We start from the raw sequence: 26588 nt of genomic DNA, 5'->3' as shown, positions 1-26588 counted from the left end.
TGGTGGCAGCTCACCCTTAGAGAGGTCACATCTATGTCTAGGCCTTCACGACACTCTTTGTCAGCAGGACAGCAGGAGTCAGTTTGTATGCTCTCTTGGCAATGCCATCCTATACCAGTTTTACAGAGTTGCTCTAAATCCAGTTTAGTACAAGGGGATTAGCTGCTATCTGTGCTCCTACGCAAGCAGTGCTGGATCACAGTGTGTTGAGGCCGTGGGTGGGTTAATAACTTGTCATTGTCCAAATATCTATTCAATATTATTAAGAAAGAAAAACCAATTTAATAAAAATTGTATACCAAATTCTTATATTCAAAATAAGTGTCTTATTTTATGGGATTTTCCTAAGCCACATAAATTTCTGGGAGTGTTATTAAACTGTTGTAACTTTAGATAACAAACCAGTTGTCCCCTCTCACTATAGGCCGTGCATTATTTGGGTACAGAATTTCAGTCATTTGCAACTGAAAACCCAGGTTTTTGGTCCCAGACCTGTTGGTGTGGCCAAAAGCAAGCTCCAGAAAAACTCAAAACTAGACAGTAAACCTCATGAAGAATAGTGCCTGGGACAGGGTAAGCTTTCAACAAGTATTTGTTATATGATTGAACAGAGATTGGTTAGCCTGGGAGTGAAGCTATTTCTTCAGTTATAGAAAGAGTCCTCCTTAGGAAGCCTGAACTAATTGATGCCATATTTTCTCATCATTCCCTAGTTTTTTGCTCCCGATTGACTAGCTCCCTACACAGGGATCTCTGTCTATGTGAATATTCGTTCTTGCACAGTGCAGCACACACTAGTCTTTTCTGAGAAGTGTTAGGCACAGTAGTTATGCAAGCCAATGACTGCACAACATTCGTTGTAATTTGGATATGAGCATAGGGCAAGCAGCACAATTTGTGCAGAGGGAAGAACTTAGCCAAACACCTCCCCCAAATCATAAATGAGATGAGATTGCTCTACCATACTTTTTTTTTTTTTTAATTTAAAACAAGAAATGCACTTGGTGTAATAGAAAACTAATGTTTTTCTTAATTTATTACAGAAATTATATGACATTTTGGAAACCAACAGGCGAGATGCTGTGAAAGAATTAGGTAGGTATTCTCAGTACCTGATATCCTCCAGTCACATATCACCCCATCATTTAACCAAAGGAAGACAGCTTCTTTCTTTTATCTGCTTTCATTCATCATTTTTTTTCATTCAATGAGCATTTATTGTGCACGTAAGATGGGCTAAGTATGGGAAAGCAAAGATGGATAGGCCTGGACCCTTAAACAGTGCAGCATCTGGTGGAGGGTCTGAGCAAGTGAAGAGAGAATTGCAGAGTTAGAGGAGCCCTCTTAGTTGCTACGGGAGCATAGAGGGAAGAATGGGGAGGAGTGTGGAAGGTGTATTAATGTGGCAAGGTCGGGCACCTTAAGGTTGCAAGAAAAAGACATGCAAAGATATTTGACAAAGGTCTTCTTTGATTTGTTCTGTTTTTGTTTTGCAAGGATACTCAAGGATGTGGGGTTGCAAAAGATGTGATATCTTGAGCCTTTACAGTCACTCTTTGGTTGAGTGCTTGCTTTACTTGAAGCACACAGCAGGAGACCTAGGATTTTAGAGCTTCTTGGGTTAGTTTTTCTTATAAAAGTTTTGTGGGCCAGGCTCTCAGTGCATATAAAAGTTCCTGGTAGAAGACCTGGCAGAGGGTAGGCCCTCAATAAATGGAAGTTATTATAAAAGTTATTATAAAAGTAAAATCACTCTGTATTCATAACCACATTGTAAGATGCCATATAGATTTCTGGGGACCGTACTTCTGAAATCAAAATTGAAAGAACGTGCTCTAATGAATGAAAATGTAAGTTTGGAAACAATAGGTCAGAAAGTCCAGGACCCATGGTGCCATTTACATTTTGTCAGAATTTTATTCCTATGCTTTTAAAGACTTGGGGCCTAGGAACTGTGTTGCCTTATATTATGTTTTAGATCAGTATGGAATATTACAAAGTTTTCTTGATTCAGTTTGTAAAAGGATCTCTGTAGTAAAGATACGTAGGCAATGCCATGGAAGTAAAGCAGAGAGCGTGATTACCTCCTCGGGGAAGCCAATTTTCAACTTTCTCATCCATAAAAACGAGATGAAAATAATTATAGTTCCACTGGCCTCACAAGTTTTGTGTGAAACTAGAGTGAAGGGGTGCTTGTGTAAATATTTCAGAAATTAGAAACCATGATACAAATATTACTATGAGTGTTGCATCAGTTGTTTACTAATGACTTTATTTGCTTCAGGACTCATAGAGCATGAGGGGCGTGATGTTGTCATTGCTTTGAAGTCTAAGCAGGCCATCCAGAATGTGATTCATAAAGCTCAGAAAAACCTCACCTTCCTTTGGTCAAGAGGTATTATTGATAATCATGAAGGCATCGAGATGAAGAAGGTAGCAAAGCAATTGCCCATATTGCTATCCCTGCAATCCAATCTCTTGATTCCACCAGCCTAATGCCCAGCCTGCATTGTTACCTTAGTAGGTGTAAGGAATGAGCAAGACGGGAAAAAGAGTGATTAACCTCAGGTGTTAAGCCCTGTAACTGCCTGCAGTCTTTGTTAATGCCAAAGAGTTTTTATTACCACCTGGTATTTTTAGGTATAATCTATTAGTCAAAACTACATGGTTGCAAGTAACAGAAACCAACTTGAGCTAGGTTTAGCAAAAAATGGTGTTGAGGGGTTTGTCCTAAGGACACAGAGTATCTTACAGAACCCAGGGGGTATCCAGGCTATGAGTCCAGGTCTCAGCAAGGGACTAGAACCAGGACCTGGAAAGCTTTCAAGATTTTCTATTTCCCATCAGAGTTGCCCTCTGCAACATCTTCCTTTGGCTCCCTCTACAGACCAGCGAGAGTTTTCGGCTCCAGAAAATGAATATGTCCTGAAATGTGTACTGCCTAGTCCCGCCAACTATAGGCAACTGTACTTCGTTTGGGAGGTGGGAATCAGGATCACATAATGTTAAATTAACATGGTAGGGAAGGGATGCACCTGTGTGTGCGTGTGTGTGTGTGTGTGTGTGTGTGTGTGTGTGTTGGTGGGGGCCTGGAGAGAGGCAGATCTGAGAGGAGAGGAGCTGGGAAGACATCACATATTGGTTAGCTAATAAATGGACTTTTGAAAAATTAGAAATATATTACAGAAAAAAAGTAAGATGGGGAGAAAAAAACAACTTGAATCCACCCTTTCTATCACACCCACCATCTCAGCTTTGTATCTGTGAGAAATAGAAGGGCTCTTTACAACATCATACAAGGGTCCACTTCCTGTAGAGCAAAAAAATGGAAGTTCTGATCCCACATTCTGTCTGCACTGCCCACTGATACGGTGCTCCTGGGTGTCACATGCTTTACCTGTCACTGGGAGCTCCCAGCCATGGGCCTCTATGTACTGTGCTCCTGGTCATTCCCTGGACACGATCCCCTTTCCATGGCCCCAAGAGATGTGGAAGAGACCACCTTTCCCATTTATGATCCTATGGCTTAGTTACTAGAACACCATGGCAAAGGGTTAAGTGGGTGATATGATTTCTCCCTAGCATCTGTCTGTGGGGGAATAGAGCTACTTTAAAGTATTCTTTAAGTTACACCCTACACATATTATACGTGTAATTTTGTATTCTATTTTTCACTTAGCACTTTGAAGGCTATGTAAGACTCAGCTGAATGCTTGAGGCCCATTAATTAAAATAAATAAACAATAGCCCTTATGAGGAGAGAGACTTAATTTTTCCTGTTGGGTTGTTTAAAAAGGTAATGGGTGAATCAGTATTTGTTGTTGTTAGGTGCCGTCGAGTTGATTCCGACTCATAGTGACTCTATGCACAACAGAATGAAACACTGCCAGGTCCTGCGCCATCCTTATAATCGTTGTTATGCTTGAGCTCATTGTTGCAGCCACTGTGTCAATCCTCCTCGTTGAGGGTCTTCCTCTTTTCCGCTGACCCTGTACTCTGCCAAGCATGATGTCCTTCTCCAGAGACTGATCCCTCCTGACAACATGTCCAAAGTGTGTAAGATGCAGTCTTGCCATCCTTGCTTCTAAGGAGCATTCTGGCCACACTTCTTCCAAGACAGATTTGTTCGTTCTTTTGGCAATCCATGGTATATTCAATATTCTTCGCCTACACCACAATTCCAAGGCGTCAATTCTTCTTCGGTCTTCCTTATTCATTGTCCAGCTTTCACATGCATATGATGTGACTGAAAATATCATGGCTTGGGTTAGGCACACCTTAGTCTTCAAGGTGACATCTTTGCTCTTCAACACTTTGAAGAGGTCCTTTGCAGCAGATTTGCCCAATGCAACACGTCTTTTGATTTCTTGACTGCTGCTTCCATGGCTGTTGATTGTGGATCCAAGTAAAATGAAATCCTTGACAACTTCAATCTTTTCTCTGTTTATCATGATGTTGCTCATTGGTCCAGTTGTGAGGATTTTTGTTTTCTTTATGTTGAGGTGTAATCCATACTGAAGGCTGTGGTCTTTGATCTTCGTCAGTAAGTGCTTCAAGTCCTCTTCACTTTCAGCAAGCAAGGTTGTGTCATCTGCATAACGCAGGTTGTTAATGAGTCTTCGTCCAATCTTGATGCGCCGTTCCTCTTCATATAGTGCAGCTTCTCATATTATTTGTTCAGCATACAGATTAAATAGGTATGGTGAAAGAATACAACCCTGAAGCACACTTTTCCTGACTTTAAAACAATCAGTATCCCCTTGTTCTGTCCGAACAACTGCCTCTTGATCTATGTAAAGGTTCCTCATGAGCACAATTAAGTGTTCTGGAATTCCCATTCTTCGCAGTGTTATCCATAGTTTGTTATGATCCACACAGTCGAATGCCTTTGCATAGTCAATAAAACACAGGTAAACATCCTTCTGGTATTCTCTGCTTTCAGCCAGAATCTAACTGATATCAGCAATGATATCCCTGGTTCCACATACTCTTCTGAAACCGGCCTGAATTTCTGGCAGTTCCCTGTCAATATACTGCTGCAGCTGTCTTTTAAAGATCTTCAGCAAAATTTTGCTTGCGTGTGATATTAATGATGTTGTTCTATAATTTCCACATTCGGTTGGATCACCTTTCTTGGCAATAGGCATAAATATGGATCTCTTCCAATCAGTTGGCCAGGAAGCTGTCTTCCATGTTTCTTAGCATAGATGAGTGAGCACCTCCAGTGTTGCATCCATTTGTTGAAACATCTCAATTGATATTCCATCAATTCCTGTAGCCTTGTTTTTTGCCAATGCCTTCAGAGCAGCTTGGACTTCTTCCTTCAGCACCATCGGTTCCTGATCATATATGCCACCTCTTGAAATGGTTGAATATCGACTAATTCTTTTTGGTATAATGACTCAGTGTATTCCTTCCATCTTCTTTTGATACTTCCTGCGTCGTTTAATATTTTCCCCATAGAATCCTTCACTATTGCAACTCGAGGCTTGAATTTTTTCTTCAGTTCTTTCAGTTTGAGAAATGCCGAGTGTGTTCTTCCCTTTTCGTTTTCCATCTCCAGCTCTTTGCACATGTCATTATAATACTTTGTCTTCCCGAGAGGCCCTTTGAAATCTTCTCTTCAGTTCTTTTACTTCATCAATTCTTCCTTTTGCTTTAGCTGCTCGACGCTCAAGAGCAAGTTTCAGAGTCTCCTCTGACATCCGTCTTGGTCTTTTCTTTCTTTCCTGTCTTTTCAGTGACCTCTTGCTTTCTTCATGGATGATGTCCTTGATGTCATTCCACAACTTGTCTGGTCTGCAGTCACTAGTGTTCAATGCGTCAAATCTATTCTTCAGATGGTCTCTAAATTCAGGGGGGATATGCTCAAGGTCATATTTTGGCTCTCGTGGACTTGCTCTGATTTTCTTCAGTTTCAGCTTGAACTTGCCTATGAGCAATTGATGGTCTGTTCCACAGTTGCCCCCTGGCCTTGTTCTGACTGATGATATTGAGCTTTTCCATTGTCTTTTTCTACAGATATAGTCAATTTGATTTCTGTGTGTTCCGTCTGGCAAGGTACATGTATATAGTCACCGTTTATGTTGGTGAAGGAAGGTATTTACAATGAAGAAGTTGTTGGTCTTGCAAAATTCTATCTTTTGATCTCTGGCATTGTTTCTTTCACCAAGACCACATTTTCCAACTACTGATCCTTCTTCTTTGTTTCCAGCTTTTGCATTCCAATCGCCAATAATTATCAATACATCTTGATTGCATGTTCGATCAATTTCAGACTGTAGCAGCTGATATAAAATCTTCTAGTTCTTCATCTTTAGCCCTAGCGGTTGGTGTGTAAATTTGAATAATAGCTGTATTAACTGGTCCTCCTTGTAGGCATATGGATATTATCCTATCACTGACAGCGTTGTACTTCAGGATAGATCTTGAAACCTTCTTTTTGATGATGAATGCAACATGATTCCTCTTCGAGCTGTCATTCCCAGCATAGTAGGCTATATGATTGTCTGATTCAAAATGGCCAATACCAGTCCATTTTAGCTCACTAATGCCTAGGATATTGATGTTTATGTGTTCCATTTCATTTTTGATGATTTCTAATTTTCCTAGATTCGTACTTCATTCATTCCAGGTTCTGATTATTAATGGATGTTTGCAGCTATTTCTTCTCATTTGGAGTCGTGCCACATCAGCAAATGAAGGTCCCAAAAGCTTTACTCCAACCAAGGCATTAAGGTCGACTCTACTTTGAGGAGGCAGCTCTTCCCCAGTCATCTTTTGAGTGCCTTCCAACCTGGGGGACTCATCTTCCAGCACTATATCAGACAATGTTCCACTGCTATTCCTAAGGTTTTCACTGGCTAATGTTTTTCAGAAGTAGACTGCTGGGTCCTTCTTTCTAGTCTGTCTTAGTCTGGAAGCTCAGCTGAAACCTGTCCTCCATGGGTGACCCTGCTGGTATCTGAATACTGGTGGCATAGCTTCCAGCATCACAGCAACACACAAGCCCCCACAGTATGAGAAACTGACAGACATGTGGGGGATCAGTCATTTACCAAGTACTTATTGAATGCCTAGAGCCCTGGTAGCATAGTGGTTAAGAGCTGGGCTGCTGACTAAAAGGTCGGTAGTTTGAATCCACCAGCTGCTTCTTAGAAACCTTACAGAGCAGTTCTACTCTATCCTATAGAGTAGTTGGAATTGACTCGACAGCAAGAGGTTTTGGTTTTATGGAATGCCTACTAACTGCCTAATTTCAGCAAAAGAGATATAATTATCAATCCCAGGGGAAAAGAAGCTTGAAAATGTATTCAACTCAATAAGTACAGGTTGGATAGCTACTATGTGCCATGAGTCCTGAGAGGGGCTTGGGATATTTAATGAATATAACACTGATCCCAAAGTCCATGGGCTCCTCCTCGTTCTTTCATTCAGTCATTTATGCATGCAAACAAAAAAAGTTACATATATGAAAGATAAGACAGAGAAGTAAAAATACTACTACTACAGTATAATGAGTTCCATAATGGAGACCTCTAGGAGAGGCAGTGAAAGTAGAGAAAGTGATTATCTCTTGACCAGTGGGGGAAGCCTTGTCTGGCTGGAACTATATCCTCCTAAGTTAGAAGGACTTAGAAAAGCAAATCGCACACATGGGGGTTAAAAAGGGAAGAGCGAGAACATGGCATTAAATCATTTAGTAGTCAACTAAGCAGTTTAGACCATTTGAGATGAAGTCAAGGTAGAATACAGTGTTAACTGGTTTATAAAAAATGATAGACTTAATCTGAGTTAATATACAAGGAAAATAGTAAGCAGGGCAGAATGGAGACAAAAAAAGGTTCGATTATTTAAATAGGGTGAAAGAAGCTGTGAATCAAAATCAAGGTTAAATTTGTATAACAGTAGATGCTAAACACGCCAAGGCAAAGCTGATCACCAAGACTTTTAAAAAACTTGAATTTTAATATTTTATTAAAACTAATTTTTAGTATAGTTTTAGGTTCACAAAAAAAAAAATTGACAGTACAGGAAGTTCTCATATACCCCCTCACATGCACAGTTTCCCCTATTATTAAGACTTTACATTAGAATGGTACATTTGTTATAATTAATGAACTAATATTGGAACATTCTTATTAACTAAGGCCCATAGTTTATTCAAATTTCCTTAGTTTTTACCTAATGTCCATTTTCTGTTTCAAGATCTGATCACTATTATTTTGATTGTTTTTAGGTACTTCTTACAAAAATAAAAGCACTGAATAATATTCCAATGACAATCCCACCCCCTACTCCTGACAAATATCTTCATAACATCATTTGGCTGGAAAATAAAGAGGTTCTCATTGAGTTTTTCAAGGTAAAGATTTGATCTATCCCAATTCAAGTTTGATGATAATTATTTTCAATTTTTTCCACTCCTTGATGCAAGAGTAACAGAAAAGCATATGCAAAGCACAAATTCTGTGCTGGTCAACTCAGGGTAAACCAAAAGAGAAGCGCAACAAAGCCCAGAATCTTCTTGCCCTCCTTAACTCATACCTATGCAGAGCTGTTAGACTTTCTCTACCCCTTACAAACATTTCTCAGTCTTTAAGTGCCCCTTTCGTTAATATGGAGCCCCTGGGTGGTGCAAATTTTTAAAACACTCAGCTGCTATCCAAAAGGTTGGTGGTTCAAGTCCACTCAGAGATGCATTGGAAGAAAGCCCTGACAATCTACTTTTGAAAAATCAGCCATTGAAACCCCTGTGGAGTGCAGTTTTACTGTGACACACATGGGTCACCATGAGTTGGAGTTGACAGCAAATAGTGGTAGGTCCCTTAATATGAGTGGTTCTTGATAGCTATTTGCAAAAAATGGCATGGTGGTGTCTGACCTCCTTTAACTTAATGGGAGGAGAGAGTATCACCATCAACATCAGCCCAAGTCTGATTTCTTTGAGATGGAAGTCAGACATACTCCCTCTCTCCAACCTTTTTACCAATTCTGACACCTGCTATCACACCCATGGCACTGTCTACTTTACTGTTCAGTTTGATAATTCATTGCAATGGCTACACTGAACTCACAGACTATACTCAGAGTTATGGGGTATTAGGGAAATAATAGGTATAACTCAGGATCAACATTAACAGACTACAACTCGGGATGAGGATCACGAAGCATGTAGGCAAAGTCTCCCTTCTTCAGTGCAAGATAGCCTCAGCTCCTCTTGGCCATGCAAGAACCCCCTCAGCCCCCTGGGGACAGGATCCTCTTGGCCCCCCTCAGAACAGGCCTCCCTCCTCAACCCTCGGCCCCTCAGCCCCTTGGCCTGGACTCTGCCTGGCCTCTGCCCTGTTTTGGCAAGTTACGAAGCTCTTTAGCTCCACCAATAAGTGCCTGAAGGCACCCCATCCACCAGGAAGCCTCTTGTTAAAGTTGCTCAGCTCTCTGGCTCTGTGGGTCATCACACGCACCATAGTTGACTTGCTATGTGGGCTGGGAAGCCCACTGTGCTGTCTCACATCAGTCTCCTGATTTTGCTGCCACCGTTTCTCTGCCACTGGACTCTGCTGTGCTTGCCACTGCTTTTTGCCATCTCATGCCTTTTCTGGTGTTATAGCTCTCTCTGTCTCCCGAGTCTAGGAGGTTCTCAGTACAGGGGTCCTGGGCCCAACATATATGCTCTGCTCCTGGCTCTTCTTTCTTGATGGTAGGGAGGTCCCCTCTTCTCGCCTCTGGGCTGGCTCATTTTAAGCCTAGCAGGATGATACAACTGACCAATCCCCTCATTAGGTTTCCATACACCTTATTTACATGGTCCCATCCTCACAGGGTTCCATGCACTATATTATTACTATTAGCAGGCTGTCCAGTCCCCTTGTTGGGCCACAAGCACCTTGTTTGCATGTAGTCCCATGCAATCACTGTGCGGGAGTCACAAAGATTATGGCTAAACTTGTTGCCATTGAGTCGATTCCAACTCATAGTGACCCTATAGGAGAGAGTAGAACTGCCCCACAGGGTTTCCAAGGAGTGACTGGTGGAGTCTAACTGCCGACCTTTTAGTTAGCAGTCAAGCACTTAACCACTGCACCATCAGAGCTCCTAAGACTATGGCTATGAGGCCCATATTAAGTAGTTCACTGCACCATACCATTTAAATCTGATTTCATGTGGGTAAAAATTATGATGAATTGGGAACACGTGGGCATTATTTTCATTAGGGGTAGCCCATGGATTGCATGGATAATTAAAATCCATATACAGGTAGTCCCTGACTTACGATGGGGTTCCCTTCCAATGACTCCATTGTAAGTCAGCTCTGACATAAGTTGAATACCTCTTCATTTATTTATTTTTCATTATTATTGCCTTTTATTATCAGTATCTTTTATAAATTCAATCTTTGATCTTCACGTGAATATCTGAGTATGTCAGCAAATTACCTGCTGCAACATTGCACGTAGTACATATTACTAATGATAAGATATAAAAATATATATATAAAACATAAAAAAATGAAACAGAAGGTCATAAGAGTGGTTCGTTGTGGCTTGAATATGTTGTAAGTTGGGGACTACTTGTAGTAAAACAAAACAAACAACTCTTATTGTAGACTACAATTTCAATCTTGGTCTGTATCACAGCTATAAGGGACAACAATAGTAATTATCACTACACCCTCCTTTTTCCTTCTCTCAGCTGGTGCAGTTACTTAAAAAGGTCTACAAAGATAAGCAGGTAGAAAACAAGGCTTGAATGATACGTAAGCTGGATAATTGATCTTAGGTGAGCTGTTTTTAAAAAAAATTCTGGAGAGGTCCATTCTTATTGCAATACCTTCAAGCAATTCAGAGGAATATAAAGTGAAAACTGGAAGCCTTTATTCACTCTCCCTCCTGATCTTCAGAGGCAACCACCGTGAATGATTTGGGAATATGTTTCCTGCACATGTTTCTAAAGTGCAAATCTGTAACCATCATTTTTCTGTTAAAAACCCTTCAGTGGTTCCCCACTGGTTTGGGGGAAAGTCCAAATAATTTAATATGTCTCAAGAACTAGCCAAAGGTCATCTCTCTAGTCCTGTCTCCACCAGGACTGCGGCATGACTTTGGTGGGCCCTATGCACCTTTGCCTTTGTGTTCTACTTCCTCCATTAAAAAAATATAAAAGTTGTGTTTTATGACTGTTAGTGTTAAGATAAATACATTAGTATTATATATCAAAACATTAAAAGTTCAGTTTTTTACTGATTTTAAAAGACATTAAAACATTATTGTGGGTCTCGAAAAGTTTTTTTTAGTGTTAAGATAAATACATTAGTATTATATATCAAAACATTAAAAGTTCAGTTTTTTACTGATTTTAAAAGACATTAAAACATTATTGTGGGTCTCGAAAAGTTTTGTGGACTCTAGGCATTGTGCCTCCTGATACCTCATGGATAACTGGGCCCTCGTCTCTACCTTGCCTGTCTTAGCCCTGTTGAATCTTTTGCTGTTACCTCAACTGCAGATATTCTTTTTGCCTCTGGGTCTTTGCATATGCTGACCCTCTGCCTGAGTGGTTTTCAACCCTTCTTATCCTGGCTGTTACTCTTCCTTCCGGTCTCAGCTTAACTGTCCCTTCCTCTGTAAAGTCTTCACTGGACATCCAAGGCAGGTCCTGTGGCCTTTTTGCATTTTTCCATGTTGCCCTGTCCCTGTCTCCTTTGTACAAATTATAATTATCTACTCAACCTAACTACAAATTCTTTTTAGAGAGAGAATTTGTTTAGTTTACCATTATAACCCAAACCCCAAACTGAGGCTAAATGTATTTTATTCATTCCATAAACATTTATTGTACTGGACACTAATCACAAGGCCTATAGCTTGTTGAAGGAGCCCGAGGGCACAATGGTTAAGTGGTTGGGTACTAACACAAAGGTTGGCAGTTTGAACTCACCCAGTGGCTCTTCAGGACAAAGACCTGACGATCTACTCCCACAAAGATTACCAAAATAAAATCCGTTGCTGTCCAGTTGATTCTGATTCATAGCGACCCTCCAAAGCTGTAAATCTTTATGGAAGCAGACTGCCACATCTTTCTACTGCGGAGCAGCTGGTGGTTTGAACTGCCAACCCTTTGGTTAGCAGCCAGCCACTTTACCAGGCTCCTCCCATAAAGATTACAGACAGTTCTATTCTGTCACATGGGTCACCATGAGTCAAAAATTGACTCTACAGCACCTAAAAACAACAGTTTATTTGCTTCTCCCTTTCTTTCTAAAAGTCGATGTGGTATGTCAGCAGGTTATAATTCATTAACAAACCAAAAATAATATAGTTTTGGAGGCAGAGCAAAAATGGCGCTATAGACAGAAGCACCATGTCATCCCTCCACAGCAAAGACCCAAAAAACTAAGTAAAACAGAGGCAAATGTCAATCCTGGAACCCTAAGATTCAAATGAAGAGATAAAGACCTCAACCAAGCACCGAATGGAATAAGAAACTGATAGAGAACAAGAGTGAAGAGAGATACAGACTGGAGGTCCCCTATCAGCTACTGGAGCATGGATTAGCCATCTTGGACTCCTGTCAGAGACTGGCAGACAGGGAGCATGGGAAAGCAGCTTCACAGAGCTCCCAGCGGGAGACAGAGTACCCGGTAACCAGTGATACGTGTTTTCCCACCCCCCACTCTTCTTCCCCCTGCTAGGCCTCCGCTGCTTCCTGGTGAGCCACAGTTGCTCAGCAGGGAGATGCCGGTTCTGTGCCACTTGGATTTGCTCTACCCACACGGGCTGGCTCCTTCAGTGCAATTTCTTTGTTGCTGTTGTTGCATTTTTCGACTTCTTTTAGTTTCGTCCCTCTCTCTCATGTCCTTCCATTCCTTTCTCTCTAACACCTAGCTCTGTGTGCCATCTCTGCTTCTTCTTGACAGGCTGTGAAACACTGCTCAGCTGGGGAACCCCTTCCCTGGTCTGCGCCGCCACACCGGGAGGATCCCTGGTCCCTGGGCCTTTTTTTTTTTTTTTTTTCATTTCTCGGTTTCTTGTCTCTCTCTACTTACCTTCTTTTTCTGTCTCCTGAATACCTGGCGCTGGGTGGTATCTCCATCTCAACTAGAAACGCTGCATGACACAGCTCGGGAGCTAATTCCCTGATCTGTGCCACCATGCCAGTAGGATCCCTGGTCTTTTTATTTATTTTTTTCCTTTCTGTTTTTCTTTATTTCTTGGTTTCTCATCTCTGTCTCCCCATCTCCCCTCTCTACCTTCCTTCCTTTCCTTCCTCCCAACCACCTGGCATCATTTTTTTTTTTCTCGGTTTCTGGTCTCTCTGTACATTCCTTTCCCCCATCACCTAGCTGCAGGTGCCTTTCTCTCCTTTTTTTATTCAGTTTCTTATCTCTCTCTCCCTTCCTTTCCTTTCTCCCACCCATCTAGCTGTGTGAGCTGTATCGGTCCCTTCTGATGGGCTGTGCTTCACTGCCTGGCTAGAAAACCACCAGCACATGGCTTCCCTGGGTCTATGCCACTCCAACGGCAGGGTCCCTCAGCATTTTTTTTTTTTACCTGTACTTTTTTTTTTTTTTACCTGTACTTTTTTTTTTTTTTATTAACTTTTATTGAGCTTCAAGTGAACGTTTACAAATCAAGTCAGTCTGTCACATATAAGTTTATATACATCTTACTCCTTACTCCCACTTGCTCTCCCCCTGATGAGTCAGCCCTTCCAGTCTCTCCTTTCATGACAATTGTGCCAGCTCCCAACTCTCTCTATCCTCCCATCCCCCCTCCAGACAGGAGATGCCAACACAGCCTCAAGTGTCCACCTGATATAACTAGCTCACTCTTCTTCAGCATCTCTCTCCTACCCACTGTCCAGTCCCTTTCATGTCTGATGGGTTGTCTTCGGGAATGGTTCCTGTCCTGTGCCAACAGAAGGTTTGGGGACCATGCCCGCCGGGATTCCTCTAGTCACGGTCAGACCATTAAGTATGGTCTTTTTATGAGAATTTGGGGTCTGCATCCCACTGACCTCCTGCTCCCTCAGGGGTTCTCTATTGTGCTCCCTCTCAGGGCAGTCATCGATTGTGGCCGGGCACCAACTAGTTCTTCTGGTCTCAGGATAATGTAGGTCTCTGGTTCATGTGGCTCTTTCTGTCTCTTGGGCTCTTAGTTGTCGTGTGACCTTGGTGTTCTTCATTTTCCTTTGCTCCAGGTGAGTTGAGACCAATTCATGCATCTTAGATGGCTGCTTGTTAGCATTTAAGACCCCAGAAGCCACATTTCAAAGTGGAATGCAGAATGTTTTCATAACAGAATTATTTTGCCAATTGACTTAGAAGTCCCCTTAGAGCATGGTTCCCAAACCCCCACCGTTGCTCCGCTGACATTTGAAGCATTCATTTTATCCCGGAAACTTCTTTACTTTTGGACCAGTCTAATTGGGCTGACCTTCCATGTACTGAGTGTTGTCCTTCCCTTCACCTAAAGCAGTTCTTATCTACTAATTAATCAGTAAAAAACCCTCTTCCTCCCTCTCTCCCTCCCTTCCCCCCTCGTAACCACAAAAGTATGTGTTCTTCTCAGTTTATACTATTTCTCAAGATCTTATAATAGTGGTCTTATACAATATTTGTCCTTTTGCCTCTGACTGATTTCTCTCGGCATAATGCCTTCCAGGTTCCTCCATGTTATGAAATGTTTCAGAGATTCGTCACTGTTCTTTATTGATGCGTAGTATTCCATTGTGTGAATATACCACAATTTATTTACCCATTCATCCGTTGATGGACACCTTGGTTGCTTCCAGCTTTTTGCTATTGTAAACAGTGCTGCAATAAACATGGGTGTGCATATATCTGTTTGTGTGAAGGCTCTTGTTTCTCTAGGGTATATTCCGAGGAGTGGGATTTCTGGATTGTATGGTAGTTCTATTTCTAACTGTTTAAGATAACACCAGATAGATTTCCAAAGTGGTTGTACCATTTTACATTCCCACCAGCAGTGTATAAGAGTTCCAATCTCTCCGCAGCCTCTCCAACATTTATTATTTTGTGTTTTTTGGATTAATGCCAGCCTTGTTGGAGTGAGATGGAATCTCATCTTAGTTTTAATTTGCATTTCTCTAATGGCTAATGATCGAGAACATTTTCTCATGTGTCTGTTAGCTGCCTGAATATCTTCTTTAGTGAAGTGTGTGTTCATTTCCTTTGCCCACTTCTTGATTGGGTTGTTTGTCTTTTTGTGGTTGAGTTTTGACAGGATCATATAGATTTTAGAGATCAGGTGCTGGTCGGAGATGTCATAGCTGAAAATTCTTTCCCAGTCTGTAGGTGGTCTTTTTACTCTTTTGGTGAAGTCTTTAGATGAGCATAGGTGTTTGATTTTTAGGAGCTCCCAGTTATCTGGTTTCTCTTCGTCATTTTTGGTAATGTTTTGTATTCTGTTTATGCCTTGTATTAGGGCTCCTAGGGTTGTCCCTATTTTTTCTTCCATGGTCTTTATCGTTTTAGTCTTTTTGCTTAGGTCTTTGATCCACTTGGAGTTAGTTTTTGTGCTTGGTGTGAGGTATGGGTCCTGTTTCATTTTTTTGCAAATGGATATCCAATTATGGCAGCACCGTTTGTTAAAAAGACTATCTTTTCCCCAATTAACTGACACTGGGCCTTTGTCAAATATCAGCTGCTCATATGTGGATGGATTTATATCTGGGTTCTCAATTCTGTTCCACTGGTCTATGTGCCTGTTGTTGTAGCAATACCAGGCTGTTTTGACTACTGTGGCTGTATAATAGGTTCTGAAATCAGGTAGAGTGAGGCCTCCCACTTTCTTCTTTTTCAGTAATGCTTTGCTTATCCGGGGCTTCTTTCCCTTCCATATGAAGTTGGTGATTTGTTTCTCTATCACCTTAAAAAATGACATTGGAATTTGGATCGGAAGTGCATTGTATGTATAGATGGCTTTTGGTAGAATAGACATTTTTCCTATGTTAAGTCTTCCTATCCATGAGCAAGGTATGTTCTTCCACTTAAGTAGGTCCTTTTGAATTTCTTGTAGTAGAGCTTTGTAGTTTTCTTTGTATAGGTCTTTTACATCCTTGGTAAGATTTATTCCTAAGTATTTTATCTTCTTGGGGGCTACTGTGAATGGTATTGATTTGGTTATTTCCTCTTCGATGTTCTTTTTGTTGATGTAGAGGAATCCAAGTGATTTTTGTATGTTTATCTTATAACCTGAGACTCTGCCAAACTCTTCTATTAGTTTCAGTAGTTTTCTGGAGGATTCCTTAGGGTTTTCTGTGTATAAGATCATGTCATCTGCAAATAGAGATAATTTTACTTCCTCCTTGCCAATCTGGATGCCCTTTATTTCTTTGTCTAGCCTAATTGCCCTGGCTAGGACTTCTAGCACGATGTTGAATAAGAGTGGTGATAAAGGGCATCCTTGTCTGGTTCCAGTTCTCAAGGGAAATGCTTTCAGGTTCTCTCCATTTAGAATGATGGCTGTTGGCTTTGCATAGATGCCCTTTATTATGTTGAGGAATTTTCCTTCAATTCCTATTTTGGTGAGAGTTTTTATCATAAATGGGTGTTGGACTTTGTCAAATGCCTTTTCTGCATCAATTTATAAGATCATGTGCTTTTTGTCTTTTATTTATGTGGTGGATTACATTAATGGTTTTTCTGATATTAAACCAGCCTTGCATACCTGGTATAAATCCCACTTGATCGTGGTGAATTATTTTTTTGATATGTTGTTGAATTCTATTGGCTAGAATTTTGTTGAGGATTTTTGCATCTATGTTCATGAGGGATATAGGTCTAAAATTTTCTTTTTTGGAATGTCTTTACCTGGTTTTGGTATCAGGGAGATGGTGGCTTCATAGAATGAGTTGGGTAGTATTCCGTCATTTTCTATGCTTTGAAATACCTTCAGTAGTAGTGGTGTTAACTCTTCTCTGAAAGTTTGGTAGAACTCTGCAGTGAAGCCATCCGGGCCAGGGCTTTTTTGGGGGGAGGGGCGGGGAGCAGTTTTTTGATTACCGTTTCAATCTCTTTTTTTGTTACGGGTCTATTTAGTTGTTCTACTTCTGAATGTGTTAGTTTAGGTAGGTAGTGTTTTTCCAGGAATTCATCCATTTCTTCTAGGTTTGCAAATTTGTTAGAGTATAATTTTTCGTAATAATATGATATGATTGTTTTAATTTCAGTTGGGTCTGTTGTGATGTGGCCCTTCTTGTTTCTTATTCGGGTTATTTGTTTCGTTTCCTGTATTTCTTTAGTCAGTGTAGCCAATGGTTTATCAATTTTGTTAATTTTTTCAAAGAACCAGCTTTTGGCTTTGTTAATTCTTTCAATTGTTTTTCTGTTCTCTAATTCATTTAGTTCAGCTCTAATTTTTATTGTTTTCTTCTGGTGTGTGATGGATTCTTTTGTTGCTCCCTTTCTATTGGTTCAAGTTGTAGGGACAGTTCTCTGATTTTGGCTTGTTCTTCTTTTGAATGTGTGCATTTATCGATATAAATTGGCCTCTGAGCACTGCTTTTGCTGTGTCCCAGAGATTTTGATAGGAAGTATTTTCATTCTCGTTGCATTCTATGAATTTCCTTATTCCCTCCTTAATGTCTTCTATAACCCAGTCTTTTTTCAGGCGGGTATTGTTCAGTTTCCAAGTATTTGATTTCTTTTCCCTAGTTTTTCTGTTACTGATTTCTAGTTTTATTGCCTTGTGGTCTGAGAAGATGCTTTGGAATATTTTGATGTTTTGGATTCTGGAAAGGTTTGTTTTATGACCTAATATGTGCTCCATTCTAGAGAATATTCCATGTGTGCTAGAAAGAAAAGTATACTTTGCAGCACTTGGGTGGAGAGTTCTGTATAAGTCAATGAGGTCAAGTTGGTTGATTGTTGTAGTTAGGTCTTCCGTGTCTCTATTGAGCTTCTTACTGGATGTCCTGTCCTTCTCCGAAAGTGGTGTGTTGAAGTCTCCTACTATAATTGTGGAGGTGTCTATCTCGCTTTTCAATTCTGTTAAAATTTGATTTATGTATCTTGCAGCCCTGTCATTGGGTGCATAAATATTTAATATGGTTATGTCTTCCTGATCAATTGTCCCTTTTATCATTATGTAGTGTCCTTCTTTATCCTTTGTGGTGGATTTAAGTCTGAAGTCTATTTTGTCAGAAATTAATATTGCTACTCCTCTTCTTTTTTGCTTGTTGTTTGCTTGATATATTTTTTTCCATCCTTTGAGTTTTAGTTTGTTTGTGTCTCTAAGTCTAAGGTGTGTCTCTTGTAGGCAGCATATAGACGGATTGTGTTTCTTTATCCAGTCTGAGACTCTCTGTCTCTTTATTGGTGCATTTAGTCCATTTACATTCAGCGTAATTATAGATAAATAAGTGTTTAGTGTTGTCATTTTGATGCCTTTTTATGTGTGTTGTTGACAATTTCATTTTTCCACATACTTTTTTGTGCTGAGACGTTTTTCTTAGTAAATTGTGAGATCCTCATTTTCGTAGTGTTTGACTTTATGTTTGTTGTTACGTTTTTCTTGGCTTTTATCTTGAGTTATGGAGTTGTTATACCTCTTTGTGGTTACCTTAATATTTACCCCTATTTTTCTAAGTAAAAACCTAACTTGTAATATTCTATATCGCCTTGTATCACTCTCCATATGGCAGTTCTATGCTACCTGTATTTAGTCCCTCTTTTTGATTATTGTGATCTTTTACATTTTGACTTCAGTGATTCCCTGTTATGAGCATTTTTTTTTTAATTAATCTTAATTTGTTTTTGTGATTTCCCTATTTGAGTTAATATCAGGATGTTCTGTTTTGTGACCTCGTGTTGTGCTGGTATCTGATATTATTGGTTCTCTGACCAAACGATATCCTTTAGTATTTCTTGTAGCTTTGGTTTGGTTTTTGCAAATTCTCTAAACTTGTGTTTATCTGTAAATATCTTAATTTCGCCTTCATATTTCAGAGAGAGTTTTGCTGGATATATGATCCTTGGCTGGCAGTTTTTCTCCTTCAGTGCTCTGTATATGTCGTCCCATTCCCTTCTTGCCTGCATGGTTTCTGCTGAGTAGTCTGAACTTATTCTTATTGATTCTCCCTTGAAGGAAACCTTTCTTTTCTCCCTGGCTGCTTTTAAAATTTTCTCTTTATCTTTGGTTTTGGCGAGTTTGATGATAATATGTCTTGGTGTTTTTCTTTTTGGATCAGTCTTAAATGGGGTTCAATGAGCGTCTTGGATAGATATCCTTTCGTCTTTCATGATGTCAGGGAAGTTTTCTGTCAGGAGATCTTCAACTATTTTCTCTGTGTTTTCTGTCCTCCCTCCCTGTTCTGGGACTCCAATCACATGCAAGTTATCCTTCTTGATAGAGTCCCACATGATTCTTAGGGTTTCTTCATTTTTTTAAATTCTTTTATCTGATTTTTTTTCAGCTATTTTGGTGTTAATTCCCTGGTCCTCCAGATGTCCCAGTCTGCATTCTAATTGCTCGAGTCTGCTCCTCTGACTTCCTATTGCCTTGTCTAATTCTGTAGTTTTATTGTTAATCTTTTGGATTTCTACATGCTGTCTCTCTATGGGTTCTTGCAACTTATTAATTTTTCCACTATGTTCTTGAATAATCTTTTTGAGTTCTTCAACTGTTTTATCAGTGTGTTCCTTGGCTTTTTCTGCAGTTTGCCTTATTTCGTTTGTGATGTCTTGAAGCATTCTGTAAATTAGTTTTTTATATTCTGTATCTGATAATTCCAGGATTGTATCTTCATTTGGGAAAGAGTTTGATTCTTTTGTTTGGGGGGTTGTAGAAGCTGTCATGGTCTTCTTCCTTATGTGGTTTGATATGGACTGCTGTCTCCGAGCCATCACTGGGAAACTTGTTTTTCCAGAAATTACGCTAAAAAAAAATGCAGTCAGATCCCTCTCAGAACTACCTTTGAATTATAACCACCACCTTGTTCCCTGTAAGGATGAAAGTCTGAGATTTGGATCATATATGCCTGGCTGTAGCTGGTTCTGTGTTCTTAGTCCAATTAGGGATGGATTTTTGGTCCCTGGGTTTTTTGTGGTTTCTTCTCTCAGGCCGGAAGAGTGGGTTAGGAAAAGACCAATAGAAAAAAAAAAGGGGCGGGGGGAGCAAAGCTGCTGCGGAGCTGGAGCCGTCCTCCCTCTGGCTCAGGAAATTCCAATGTTAATGAAGCTGACTGGGGAGGGTGGGGGAGGGATCAGAGAGATAGGAGAGTAGCACCTCGGAATATAGCCAGAGTCGCTTGTCTTGCTTGGAATGACTATTATATCTGAGATTCCCGAGGGGCGTGTCACCTATGTGTGTTGGCTGTGTGGAGATTGCCCCCGGGGGTCTGGCCCGCTGAAGCTGCGGTCAGATCCTCCGTTGCCAGTCCAAAGCCTAGCGTCCAGGTTCCCCTGCTGGGATGCTCTACTCCCGGCTCCAAAATCAGTCGCTGCCTCCCGGGGATTTCTCGTCCGGCCAGCCGCATTGCCGCGCCGCGCCCACGGACCGGCTGGGCCCCCTCTCGGGGTTAGTTCAGGGGAGTAGGGCTGTGCCCCGTGCTTGCACCGTGACAGCGTCCAGTCAAATGCCCGGCGCCAGGGTTCCCCGGCTGGGGTGCAGCACTCCCAGCTCCAAAACCAGTCACTGCCTCCCGGGGAGTTCTCCCACCAGCCACGTCACCACGCCGCCCACACGGACCGGCTGGGCCCCCTCCCAGGTTCAGTTCAGGGGGGTAGGGCTGCGCCCCTTGTTTGTGCTGTCACAGAATTTATGAGTTCAGCTCCCCTGGGCCCAGATGTCCAGCGCCAAGGTTACCTGACTGGGACACTGGCTCCAGGCTCTGAAAACAGTCGCTGCTTCCCCGTATTTGTTCGTTTTCCGTCTCTAAATCTGTGTTTGTTGTTTAGGGTTCGTAGATTGTTATGTATGTGATCGATTCACTTGTTTTTCCGAGTCTTTGTTGCAAGAGGGATCGGGGTAGCGTCTACCTAGTCCGCCATCTTGGCCCCGCCCCTCAGCATTTTTATGGCTTCTGTTTCTCACTCCTCTTTCTTTTCTTTCCCATACTGACTTAGCGCCATATATCACAACCTTCTCCCTCCTTCCTGCCTATCTGCATCATGCGCTGAACATCACACCCCCGAGAAGCACAGGCACAGTCTACCAGAACCTGCCTTGCAGTGACCCTCAGCCCCACCCTGTCAGCCCCAGTACATGCCACAAAAAGCCCATTCCAGCCCCTCCCCTTCAGCTGGACTTGCCCTGCTGCACCATAGCTGTGCGATTGGCCCTGCCCTTTGGACAAGGTGGCGAGAAGTATTGTGCCTACAGATGAATGAACAACAAAAAACGCACAGCCTACCTGTTCAGACATAACCAAATAAAACAAAAAATCAGGACAAAACAAACAAATCTACAATCAATAAATGAAAAAAATAACTACCGAATGTCTCAAAGACAGCAGACAATATCAAAGCATATAAAAATATAGGACAGGATGGTTCCAGTACGTGTCCAAAACAAAACACCAGATGACTTCCCAGTAGAAGAAAAGGCACTGGAACTACCTGATAGGGAATTCAAATCTCTAATATTCAGGGCTATCCAAGAGTTGATGCAAAAAAGCAGACAAAAATGAGGAAAAAATAGTCAAATTCATGGAAAAGGTAGACAAAATCATGAAAAATACAGACAAAACAATGGAAGAATTCAGGAAAATAATACAGGAACAAAATGTCAAGATAAATTCACAACTAGAAATCATACAAAAGCAACAATTAGAAATCCAAAAGATAAACAACAAGATTTCAGAAATGGTCAGTGTCACAGAAGGTCTGAGGAGCAGGTTTAAAACAATGGAAGACAGGATCAATGAAACTGAAGACAAATACTTGGATACCGCTGTGTATGAGGAGAAATCAGAGAAAAGAATGAAGAAAATTGAAGAAACCCTGAGAATGATGTGAAATACAATCAAAAGCAAAATTTTGTAAGTGATCAGAACTCCAAAACAGAGGGAGAATACGAAAAACCCAGAGAGGATCACTAAAAACCCAGTGCCGTCGAGTCGATTCTGACTCATAGCGACCCTATAGGACAGACTAGAACTGCCCCATAGAGTTTCCAAGGAGCACCTGGCAGATTCGAACTGCCAACCCTTTGGTTAGCAGCCGCTGAAGAACTGCTAACAGAAAACTTCCCTAATATTGTGAAAGATGAAAAGCTGACCGTCCAAGAAGCTTAACGAATTCCAAAAGAAAACCACCAAGGCAGATCATAATCACACTTGCTAAAACTAAAGACAAAGAAAGAATCCTGAGAGCAGCTTCAGAAAAACAAAATGTCACATATGGAGGGGAAACAATAAGACTAAGCTCTGATTACTCAGCAGAAACCATGCAGGTAAGGAGGTAATGGAATAACACATATAAAACCTTGAAAGAAAAAAATTGCCAACCAAGAATAATATATTCTGCAAAACTCCTGTTCAAATATGATGTTGAAATTAGGATATTTCTAGATAAACAGAAATTAAGTGAATATGTAAAAACCAAACCGAACTTACAAGAATTATTAAAGGGAGTCCTTCAATTTGAGAACAAACGTCAGGCAACAGCCTGAATCTAGGACACAGAGCACATTCTTTGGACCTGGGGTCCCTGCACAGAGAAGCTCCTAGTTCAGGGAAGACTGATGAGAAGGCTGACAGAGAAAGAACGCCTTTGCCTGGAGCTGATGCCGTGGATTTGGACTTTTAGCCTATTTTACTGTGAAGAAATTAATTTCTCTTTGTTAAAGCCATCCGCTTGTGGTATCTCTGTTGTAGCAGCACTAGATGACTAAGACAGCTAGAAATGGAAATACCGTATGATTCAGCAATCTTACTCCTAGGAATATATCCTAGAGAAATAAGAGCCATTACACAAATAGACATATGCACACTTGTGTTCATTGCAGCATTGTTCATAATAGCAAAAAGACAGAAACAACGTAAGTGTCCATCAACAGATGAATGGATAAAAAAACTATGGTCCATACACACAATGGAGTTCTAGACAATGATAAGGAACGATGATGAATCTGCAAAGCATCTGACACCATGGATGAATCTGGAGGGCATTACGCTGAGTGAAAAAAAATCAATCATGAAAGGACAAATATTGTATGAGGCCACTACTATGAAAACTTATGAAAAGGTTTACACACAAAAAGAAGCAATCTTTGATGGTTACAAGGGAAGGGAGGGGTGGGGATGGAAAAACACTAAAATAATAATAATAATATAGTTTTGTGCTTTTATGTTGCTTGAAAACTGCTTTTAGCTTTTAAATCTATTTCCATTTAGAAAAGTAGACTACAAAGTTTTTTATGTTGACTCTCCTTTTTCTTTCTTTTCTTTCAGGAGAGAGCCAAACTTGCATATTTTGACTATGGAGATATCATATGTAAAGAAGGGGAAATGCCACAAGGAATATACCTAATTATTTCAGGAATGGCAATTGTAAGGGACTATTTTTTACTGCAAATGTATTTTGAAACATGTATTTGTAACACAGGGGAAAATTTAGGAACTAAGAAAATTTCAAATTTTTAACTTTTCCAAATGACTGAAATCATTTCTTCTCAGAGTGAACACTACACCTGAGAAATAGTTGGCAACATCCGAAAGGTGCTTCACATTTTACAAAAGGTTTTAGTCATCACTTAGTCCTCACAACAGTCCCGGGAGGAAGCATTATTTTCATGATGTCCCAACGAGGAAACCAAACTTGGAGTGGTTAAGTTACTTGCCTAAAGGAAATGAGTGTCAAGAATAAAGAAATGGGCCACAAAGTCAGATACTCAGAGTCATTGAGTAGGATGAAGACTGAAAACACAACTTTTAATTTGACCAAGGGAGGCTTCTGGTAGAGAGAGACAGAGAAAAAAGAGACAGAACAAAAGAGAGAGAGAGAGAGCTCTTTCAGTGGAGTGATGGGGACAAGGATTCTTTAACATCTGAACTTTGGCAACTGAATACATCGGTGAGACTCATCTATAAAACCCCCCAAAATTCCTAGATCCTAGAAAATGGTCACAAGTCACAAACTGTTATTATAGCATAAATGGTAAATGATATATTTGGCTTTCTATCTTTGCAATGGTTATCAAAGACCTTAAAAATATCATAATTGGTCATGGAAATAAACTGTTATAATAAATATAATACTAAGTAACAAGGAGCCTGGGTGATGCAAGCGGTTTGCAAATGTCTGCAGTTTGAACTCACCTAGCGGTGCCACGAAAGAAAGACCTGGCTATCTGCCTTCATAAAGATTATAGCCAAGAAAACCCTACAGAGAAGTTCTACTTTGTGACACATGGGGTAGCCATGAGTCAGGGACCGACTCCATGGCAGCTAACAACAATAACGATACTAAGTAACACACATATTAAAAAAAAAAAAAAAAAAACACCAATTGCCATCAAGTCAGCCCTGGCTTATGGCGACCCCAACTCACAGCGACCCCATGTGTTTCAGAGTAGAACTGTGTACCACGTGGTTTTCAGCGGCTGATTTTTTGGAAGTGGATTGCCAGACCTTTCTCTAGCACTGTTCTATGCACTTTTTATTCATTCATTCACTCACTCATTTATTCAACAAATATTTACTTTGTTCCTACCATACAGCAGACACTGTTCATTCTAGGCACAGGACTGACAAACCAAAAAAAAAAAAAAACCAAACCCCGTGCCGTTGAGTTGATTCCGACTGACAAAGCAGACACAAATTCTTGCCTTCCTGGAGCTTACATTCTGGTGGAGAGATGGAGGGAAATGGGACAGACAATGGACAAAATAAATAAGTTAAATGTATGTCAGCTCGTGCTAGAAGTCCTAGCCAGGGCAATTAGGCTAGACAAAGAAATAAAAGGCATCTGGATTGGCAAGGAGGAAGTAAAATTATCTCTATTTGCAGATGACATGATCTTATACACAGAAAACCCTAAGGAATCCTCCAGAAAACTACTGAAACTAATAGAAGAGTTTGGCAGAGTCTCAGGTTATAAAATAAACATACAAAAATCACTTGGATTCCTCTACATCAACAAAAAGATCACCGAAGAGGAAATAACCAAATCAATACCATTCACAGTAGCCCCCAAGAAGATAAAATACTTAGGAATAAATCTTACCAAGGATGTAAAAGACCTATACAAAGAAAACTACAAAGCTCTACTACAAGAAATTCAAAAGGACATACTTAAGTGGAAAAACATACCTTGCTCATGGATAGGAAGACTTAACATAGTAAAAATGTCTATTCTACCAAAACCCATCTATACATATTACGCACTTCCGATCCAAATTCCAATGTCATTTTTTAAGGTGATAGAGAAACAAATCACCAATTTCGTATGGAAGGGAAAGAAGTCTCGGATAAGCAAAAAAAAAAAAAAAGCATTACTGAAAAAGAAGAAGAAAGTGGGAGGCCTCACTCTACCTGATTTCAGAACCTGTTATACAGCCACAGTAGTCAAAAGAGCCTGGTACTGGTACAACAACAGACACATAGACCAATGGAACAGAATTGAGAACCCAGATATAAATCCATCCACGTATGAGCAGCTGATATTTGACAAAGGCCCAGTGTCAGTTAATTGGGGAAAAGATAGTCTTTTTAACAAATGGTGCTGGCATAACCGGATATCCATTTGCAAAAAAATGAAACAGGACCCATACCTCACACCATGCACAAAAACTAACTCCAAGTGGATCAAAGACCTAAACATAAAGACTAAAACGATAAAGATCATGGAAGAAAATACAGGGACAACCCTAGGAGCCCTAATACAAGGCATAAACAGAATACAAAACATTACCAAAAAGGATGAAGAGAAACCCGATAACTGGGAGCTCCTAAAAATCAAACACCTATGCTCATCTAAAGACTTCACCAAAAGAGTAAAAAGACCACCTACAGACTGGGAAAGAATTTTCAGCTATGACATCTCTGACCAGCACCTGATCTCTAAAATCTACATGATTCTGTCAAAACTCAACCACAAAAAGACAAACAACCCAATCAAGAAGTGGGCAAAGGATATGAACACACACTTCACTAAAGAAGATATTCAGGCAGCTAACAGATACATGAGAAAATGCTCTCGATCATTAGCCATTAGAGAAATGCAGATTAAAACTACGATGAGATTCCATCTCACTCCAACAAGGCTGGCATTAATCCAAAAAGCACAAAATAATAAATGTTGGAGAGGCTGCGGAGAGATTGGAACTCTTATACACTGCTGGTGGGAATGTAAAATGGTACAACCACTTTGGAAATCTAGCTGGTGTTATCTTAAACAGTTAGAAATAGAACTACCATACAACCCAGAAATCCCACTCCTTGGAATATACCCTAGAGAAACAAGAGCCTTCACACCAACAGATATATGCACACCCATGTTTATTGCAGCACTGTTTACAATAGCAAAAAGCTGGAAGCAACCAAGGTGTCCATCAACGGATGAATGGATAAATAAATTGTGGTATATTCACACAATGGAATACTACGCATCGATAAAGAAC

General features: G+C 40.5%; 1 protein-coding gene across 1 annotated transcript in view; it reads left to right on the top strand.

Annotated features, from left to right (window-relative positions):
* SLC9C2 (solute carrier family 9 member C2 (putative)) overlaps positions 1 to 26588 on the top strand; it is a 129940-nt gene that overhangs the window by 82434 nt on the left and 20918 nt on the right. The window contains exons 18-21 of the mRNA XM_049867935.1: positions 1044 to 1095; positions 2285 to 2433; positions 8240 to 8365; positions 23419 to 23517. Of these exons, the coding sequence (XP_049723892.1) occupies positions 1044 to 1095; positions 2285 to 2433; positions 8240 to 8365; positions 23419 to 23517 (426 nt within the window). The remainder of the gene's footprint in view (positions 1 to 1043; positions 1096 to 2284; positions 2434 to 8239; positions 8366 to 23418; positions 23518 to 26588) is intronic.

The sequence above is a fragment of the Elephas maximus genome, chromosome 24, assembly GCF_024166365.1.
Source record: "Elephas maximus indicus isolate mEleMax1 chromosome 24, mEleMax1 primary haplotype, whole genome shotgun sequence".
Lineage (NCBI taxonomy): Eukaryota > Metazoa > Chordata > Mammalia > Proboscidea > Elephantidae > Elephas > Elephas maximus.
The sequence above is the reverse complement of the archived record's forward strand: the minus strand, read 5'-3'. Positions and strand labels throughout refer to the sequence as shown.